We start from the raw sequence: 7,304 nt of genomic DNA, 5'->3' as shown, positions 1-7,304 counted from the left end.
TGGCAGGCGGATTCTTAACCACTGCGCCACCAGGGAAGTCCCAAAATGCTTCACACATTTTTGCTGAATGAATGACATCTGTGACCCCAGGATGGCCAGCACAGTGCCTGGCCCACAAGAGACTTCAGCCAATACTTGATTGAATGAAAGCCCCTTCTCCTCATCCACTTAAACCCTCCTTGTCCTTCAGGAGCGGGCTCCAACCACCGGGAGGTGACCGTGAGGTTGTCAGGGGCCTCTCCTAGGCACCCATAGTGCCTAGTCACATCACCCTGAGCCCTTCCCAGCTCAGCACCAGGTCCATGGGGGTTGGTGTCCATGAAGACCCTGGCAGCCCCTCCCCACCTCAGACTCACTCTGGCTCAGGGCAGGTTTCTATTCATACTTTATTTTCCTGTTTTTGTTTTTTTTTTAGTTTTTATTAAATAAAAGGAGCAGAGGGAGGGGGGCCTGTGTCTCTCGGGCTCTGCGGGAGCCACAGGCCCTCCCCTGCCTCCCAAGGTGCACTGCGTGGTAGGCTTGAGGTGTAAGCTGGGCAGGGAGGGCAGCTGGGAGTGCTGGGAGAGGTCAGGATCTGTGACCCATCTACCCCTCCCAGGAAGACTCAGTGGGCGGGGAGAGAGGCTGCCGGACCCCGACTGGGGCTCATCCTGAGGGTTGACGGCTGGCGGGGCCAGGGCCTGAGCTCCAAGCCACAGGGCGGGACCCCAGGCCCAGCCCGGCCCCTCCCCACCGCAGTGTTCATTCACTGGAGGGTGCAGGGTGGTGGGGCAGGGTGGCCGGGCCCCTCATTCGTGGACGTCCCAGATCTCGGAGAGCAAAGGCGGCAGCTTCTTGTCCTGGAGCCGCAGGGCAAAGACCTGCTCCGAGTGCACGGAGCTGAGCGTGCGCAGGCTCACGAGCTTCATCAGCATGCGGGGGAAACGCAGCTGGTCCTGCGGGGGGGGACGGGAGGGCGTGGGCGCGGGTCAGCCCCTCAGCCCACCAGGAGGGCTCCTCCGTGGGTCGGGCCAGGAGAGACAGCGTGGCGCCCCGTGCGTGGACTAGGCCTGGCTCCTTGTGGAGGGGACAGGGGCTTGAGGACACACTCTCGCTGAGAGGATGCTGACCAGGGCTGAGTGCTGTCAGGGGTGCCGGGGGCGGCGACAGAGCTGGGCTGGGACTAGGCAGCCAGCCCCTGGCCCCAGGCTGACCCCACACGGGTCTGGACTTCCTGTCCCTCCCCAAGCCGGAGGGGCTAGGCTCTGGCACCTGTGGCCTCTTGATGCGGGTGTAGGACAGCAGCGCGTCCACGTAGGGCTGCTGCAGCGCCTCGACTCGGCTCGGCTCCTGCACGTTGGGCCGGTCGGCCGAGAAGATGTTGATGGCGATAAGGAGGGCGTACTCAGCATCGTCCAGGCCCAGGCGCCTCATGGCCCGCGAGAACTCGAAGATGGGGTTGATGAATTCCACCTGCAGGCCTGCGGAGGTGGGAGGCCCGGCCCGATGAACCCCCGACCCTGAAACCGACCCCCATGCCTGGCCCCTGGCGCTGCCCACCTTCAGCAGGGTGAGCGAAACAGCAGCAGGTAGAGAGTGCTGGTCACCCTGTAATCCCACTGCCTGTCAGGGTGCCTGGCACGTAGTAGGTGTGCCATACCTCTCGCCCGAATGAAGGAACGAGTAATGAGCGTGAACACTTAACTCAGAATTTTCTACCACCCCATCACCCCCTTCACTTCCTTCCTGCCTTCCCGGTTCCTCTCCTTGGGGAAACGAAAGAAGTTTAATCCTAGGTCACATTATGTCACCCCCTGCGGTGGCTTCCCCTGCTCACACAGTGAAACCCAAACTCATTCCCAGGCGTGACTCATTCATTCATCAAACTTGATTGAGCACCTACTGCATGCCAGGCCCCAGGGTAGAGATGTTTATAAGACAAAGCCCCCTGCTCCCGTGGAACTTACCTTTGGGGCTCGAGGGGACAGACAGTAGACGAATATGTAAGGAAATTATCCACCCTGTGAGATGATTCTGAGTTCTATGAATCAAGGTAACACAAGGAAGCGTAATCGGGGCCCACGAGAATCGTGTCAACATCTTAGACAAGATGGTCACCGTAGGGTGACATTGCACGAAGGCCTCCCTCTTTGCAGGGTGTCTGACCCCAAGGAGAGGAGGGAGCAAGTTACCAGGATGTGTGAGTGTTCCAGGTAGGGCACCACCCGTCTGTTTTGCCTGGAACTAGACTTCCTGGGCCCTGAGACTTTTAGTATTAAAGCTGGGAAGGTCCCAAGCAAACTGGGATGAGTTGGTCACCCTAGTTCTGGACAGAGGGACCAGCAAGTACAAAAGCCCTGAGGCGGGAGCACATTTGGTGGGTTCCAGTTAAGAGGGAGGCCAGTGTGGCTGGAGAGTGAGTGAGAGGAGAGGGTGGGAGATGAGGGCTGAGAGGGACGGGGCCACACCCTGCAGGGCCAGTGGGCCAGGTGAGGACTTTGGCTTTTCTCCCAGTGAGATGGGAGCCATGGACAATTCTGAGCACAGGAGGGACATGAGCTAACTTGGTTGTTAATTGGATTCTTCTCACGACTGTGTGAACAAACACACTGGGTTGGGGTGGAGGTAGAAGCCCAGTGAGGGGCCCCTGCAATGTTCCAGGGAGAACCAACTGAGGCCCAGACTGCGGTAATGGCAGAGGATGCGGGGGACGTGATGTGAACCAACCTCCTCTCCAGCCCCATCTCCCTGTGCTCCAAGCCTCCTTGTGGTTCCTTAAAACCACCCAGCTCTTCTCCACCTCAGGACCTTTGCACATGCTGACCTCCCTGCCAGAAACACTCCCCCACAACCCAGTGCTCCCCTGCCAAGCTTATACTCAAAGGGTTACTGGGACTGTCCTGGGTGTTGGAAGGGCCAGATGTTAAAGGGAAGATGAGGTTAGGAGCAGATGTCCAGGAGTACAGAGAGGTGCCCCAGGGAGAGAGAATGGGACAGAACAAGACTTACTGAGAAAGCCCAGAGGCCGAGGGAGCGAGGCCTTTGCACGTGCATTCCCTGGTGGCTAACGCTACTCCTCACCTCCCTTTTCCTAGGTGATCTTTCTCACTCCTCTAGCCTCAGTTCAACTACGCTTCCTCCAGAAGGCCATTGACTAGGTTACATCCCCAAGGAAGTGCTCTTGGAGGGCAGGGACCAGGGCTGCCCTGTACGGTTGGGGAGATTGTGCATTTCCTGACGGACTGAGATCCAGCCTCCCTCATGTGAGACCAAGCTTGAGGAGGAGAGAGTGTCTTCTCTTAATTCTTACCAAGATGCCCTATGTGACAGCAGACACCCCTCTGTTTCATCCTGCGCTATGTCCCACTGTGCAGAGTTGGTGCTCGATAAACGTGCTCTTGTCTCACTACAAGGTGGGCTCAACCCTCACCCCACTTGGGAGATAAGGAAACAGAGGCTCAGACAGGGATGAGAGGGCCCCGTGTCTCCCAGCCAGCAGGGACCCAGCAGAGGCGCCACTTGTGCCCCCACCGCCCAGCCTGCACTTGGCCTTACCTGCGCGGTGGAAGTCATCCTTGCTGTAGGTGAAGTCTTTCAGGAACGTGATGCACTCAGTCTCGTGGTTGTAGCGTCTGGCTGTCTCCAGCAGCATGATCTGAGAGGTGGGGAGAGGGATGGGCAGGGGTTTGAGGAGCTCTGTGACCCTTTAGCCACTGTCCTTCCTCTCCTGGCCTGAATGGGGGCCCTGATCTTGCCGGGATCATCCCTCCCCTCCCCCCACCCCCGCCCCGCCGTTCTCACGGCCACACGGACTGCGGTCAGCGTGCTGGACACTCCGAGCTCTCTCGCTCCTCCAGGTTCAGCACCCCCAGCCTCCTCCACTCAGGACACTCTCCCCAGGTGGTTAGGAGGCATGGGGCAGAGCTCTGTTTTGTTTACTACCGCGCACCCAGCACCTGGGATAGGGCGCGGCATACACTAGGCACTCAATGCTTATTCATACCATTGCTTGATTCAAATGTCAACTCCCTAAGTAAGCCTTTTCAGCACATTCCCTAAAGTGTGTCCCTCCAGCCCAATCCTCAATTATTCTCAGCCTCAGACCTGTTTCCGTTCTCTCCTTGCCTCGTGGGAGGCTCTGATGACTTGTTTAGTATTTTGATCTTCTCCTGTAGAATACCATCCCCACCAAGGCAAGGACCAGAGTATGGCTTGTCACTATGCTCCCAGCATCTGTCCTGGGGCTTATCTCTTGGGTTCCTTGAGGGCAGGATGGAAGGGCCTCCCTGAGGCTGGGCGGGCTGGCCATTACCTCAATGGTAGATGCCTTCAGGAGGGCGATCTGGTCCTCGCGACCCAGCTGCAGGAAGCCAGGCACCTGCTTGGCGAAGTCCACGATCTCCTGGACTGAGATGATGGCCAGCTCCGTGAAGTGGGCGAAACGCTGCTGGCGAGCATCACGGGACTGCGGGTCTGCGCCCAAGGGCCAGGGCTGGGGACGTGGGGGGCCAGGTTACTCTCAGGATTTCTCCCATAAGCCCAAGGCTATGGGGGCCCCTTAAGGCAAAGCCTACACCCTAGAAGGCCCCCATCTCAAAGCCCCTGCCCTCTGGAGCCTCATTCTCTCCCCATGTCCCAGACTGTGGCCCTCTGAGCTCGACCCTCCTGGGCCCATCGCCCCTCAAGGCTGTGGAAGGGGCCGTACCGTGACTTTAGGCTGGTCAGAGAAGGAGCGTTTATTGCACTGCAGCTGGGCCGCCACCAATTGCTGGATCATTAGTTCCTGAGCGGCTGTTAACTGGACACCCTCGCCTTCCCCGGAGCCCTGGCCACCCCCGTCAGACCCTCCAGGGGAGGCCCCAGGCCCAGAGGCTGAGCTGCTGCCGACTCCCAGCCCTGTGGGTGACGACTGCTGCTGCTGCTTCCGGATCTTCTTCTTCCGGATCTGTTCTTTGGAGAGGACGCCTGCTGGGGAGACACAGGCCTCAGTAGAGGTCCCAGGCCTGGGCAGGGGCCAGGCTGGCACTGCTCCCTCCCCGGCACTCACACTGCTCCCGCATCCCAGCCTCCTTGCATTTTCGCAGCCGGCATTGCTGGCACTTGCGCCGCATGAAGGCATCCATCTGGCAGGTTCCACCGCCCCGGCAGGCATAGCGCCCGGCCCCGCCTCGGATCACACTTCGCCTGAAGAAGCCCTTGCAGCCTTCGCAGCTGAGCACATTGTAGTGGAAGCCAGAGGCCGTGTCCCCGCACACCTGGCACAGCTCGTCGCCCAGCATCTTTGGAGCCGGACCCTTCTTTCGCTTGCGCTCCGGCTCCTCTGCTGTGTCTAGGATGACTGGCGTTGGTGGACAAGCCATGAGAGACAGAGCCACAGAGAAAAACGGCAGCCAGAGGGACAGGTCCACGAGAGATCGGAGGCAAAGAGTCAGAGTGTGGAGAGTGATCCAGGGAGATGGCAATTCACAGGGAAAATGTGTACGTCAGTGAGTCCCAAAGAAGGGGTCAAAATAAGAGATGTCAAGGACTAACAGAAGAAAAAAATCAACAAGAAACTGGGGTTGCCCATCCCCATTTCTGATCTTTCTCCCTTTCTAGATCCCTCCCTAAGCCTCCATACCAACTCCCAGCCCATGTCCCTGGACCCCGTCTCACCCACGACGGAAGCTGAGTTGGCCCCATCAGTGCCTGGGACATCAGGATCCGCCCCTGGGCACGGCTCAGGGCCATCCTCCTTTCCATCAGGTGAAGAAGAGGGGGTGCTAGGGCCATTTCCTGGGAGAGGGAGGCACAGTGAGTTTCTCCTGACAATAATCGGCTGGCGGGGGGATGGCTGGGTTGGGAAAGGGGTCACTCACCAGGCAAGGGGGTGTCCAGGGAACTCGTGGCGGGGGTGGACATGGTGGGGTCACGGAGCAGCCTGCAGAATACAGGGGGACTGAGAGCCTTGCGGGGCCAGGGAGGGTCAGGTTAGGCCAGCCACAGGTTTTCATGGGGCTACCTCTCTTTCCTCCATCTCTCAGACTCTTCCCCTACTGCATACACACCCCACCGCCAGTCCCTGCCAGTCTACATACCCTCCCATCCAGTTCCAATAGGGCCTGACCCCTTCTGCTCCAGGACAGCCTTCAGGTGGGTCTCAAGCCCCTCCCTCCTCTAGATTCTGACCCTCCTTTAGGCTCCCTCCACTCTAGATCCCGCCCACCGGCTTTTTCCAGATACTGTCCCTTCTGCTTCAAGTGCTCGGCCCTCACTTCCTCACCCCACTTCTGCCGAGGAAGCACCCCTACCTCTCATTCTGACCCCATCTCCTCCTATTATGCTCCGCCCACATATCGTTTCCTTCTAGGTCCTTCCCCATCCCTTCCAGGTCCCGCCCCACCTCCTCCCATCATACTCCGCCCCCACACCTCTCTCCAGGTCCCGCCCCTCTCCGAACACCAGTGGGGGGCGGGGCTCATGGCTGCGCGCGAGGGTCTCGTGGGCGGCCTCTCGTGGGGTCCCCTACTCCCGTTGCCCTGGAAACAGCCGGGGGCTGCGCGAGCTACGGAGGGGAGACGGTGGAAGGAGAGAAGGGGGCTGAGCCAAGCAGCGCGGGGAACATCGGGAAGCCCCAGGCCCAGGGCTCCTCCCGCGTCTCCCCACACTCGAGTGCACCTGCTTGCGTACCCTGGGTCTGCTTCTCTTCCTCCTCCTCTGTATACGCCAGCACGCCGACGCGACTCGGATCCCCTCAAAACTAACTTCGCCACTTCTTCCGGCAACCCCACCGTGCGTCACTTCCGGGAGTGGGCGGGGAGTCAGGGTGACGGAATTCCGCTCCCTCTAGGGCTAGCCTAATCAGCTGCCCCGCACGGAAGTCGTGTACCCACCGGAAGCTTACCTTTCCGGATAGTTCCACTGGGGGCTGGCAGAAGAGTTCCGGACCCATTCAATCAAGCGTTGGGCAAGAGGGCGGCATGGCAAGACCCAAAGCTTCCTGCCCCGCCCTGCGTGGCTTTAAACTCTGCCCTGTGCTTCTCTGGGCTTGCATGCCAAAGATTTACTCTGCATCATCTCCACGACTACAGATCCTTTTCGCACACGGCTGATTAAAAGCATGTTTGTCCCTTCTGGGTTGTTATAAGTTTTCTGATTTTGGAGGTGCGCCGCTTATTGGTTTTAAATAAGTTAAATTACAAACCTAGACCTAGAAAAAACCTGGAAAAAATATATTTTAAAAATAATTTGGTGATAGGAATAATTCTTTTAAAAAGTAACCTTCCTCTACGAAGAAGATAAAAATAATAGCTTTTAAAGAAAACTCGGGAATTCCCTGTAGGTCC

The 7,304-nt window shown here is 58.6% G+C and overlaps 1 protein-coding gene across 2 annotated transcripts; it reads right to left on the bottom strand.

Annotated features, from left to right (window-relative positions):
- Positions 1 to 371: 371 nt before the first annotated feature.
- Positions 372 to 6,747, bottom strand: NR1H2 (nuclear receptor subfamily 1 group H member 2). 2 transcript variants are annotated; one of them, XM_029239368.1, is made up of 10 exons: positions 6,649 to 6,747; positions 6,390 to 6,523; positions 5,838 to 5,899; positions 5,635 to 5,754; positions 5,027 to 5,317; positions 4,685 to 4,944; positions 4,292 to 4,471; positions 3,535 to 3,634; positions 1,252 to 1,460; positions 372 to 935 (listed from the first exon to the last, which is right to left on the bottom strand). In XM_029239368.1, the coding sequence occupies exons 3-10, from the start codon at positions 5,878 to 5,880 to the stop codon at positions 789 to 791; spliced, it is 1,350 nt and encodes a 449-aa protein (XP_029095201.1). In that variant the 5' UTR covers positions 5,881 to 5,899; positions 6,390 to 6,523; positions 6,649 to 6,747; the 3' UTR covers positions 372 to 788. The 2 variants fall into 2 exon arrangements, with proteins under 2 accessions (XP_029095201.1, XP_029095193.1); XM_029239360.1 differs by having other exon boundaries at positions 509 to 935; positions 4,685 to 4,947.
- Between the last annotated feature and the right edge of the window lie 557 nt (positions 6,748 to 7,304).

The sequence above is a fragment of the Monodon monoceros genome, unplaced genomic scaffold (genome assembly GCF_005190385.1).
Source record: "Monodon monoceros isolate NGI ecotype Baffin Bay Population unplaced genomic scaffold, NGI_Narwhal_1 Super_Scaffold_10, whole genome shotgun sequence".
Taxonomy (NCBI): Eukaryota; Metazoa; Chordata; class Mammalia; order Artiodactyla; family Monodontidae; genus Monodon; species Monodon monoceros.
The sequence above is the reverse complement of the archived record's forward strand: the minus strand, read 5'-3'. Positions and strand labels throughout refer to the sequence as shown.

Bases quoted from the DNA above. Each gene is read 5' to 3' on its own strand.
- NR1H2 (XM_029239360.1), bottom strand. From the start codon at position 5,880: ATGTCCACCCCCGCCACGAGTTCCCTGGACACCCCCTTGCCTG. The intron at 4,948-5,026 runs GTGAGTGCCGGG...GTGTCTCCCCAG, and splicing joins GGCTGGGATGCGGGAGCAGT to CAGGCGTCCTCTCCAAAGAA. The intron at 1,461-3,534 runs GTAAGGCCAAGT...CCACCTCCGCAG, and splicing joins GGATGACTTCCACCGCGCAG to GCCTGCAGGTGGAATTCATC.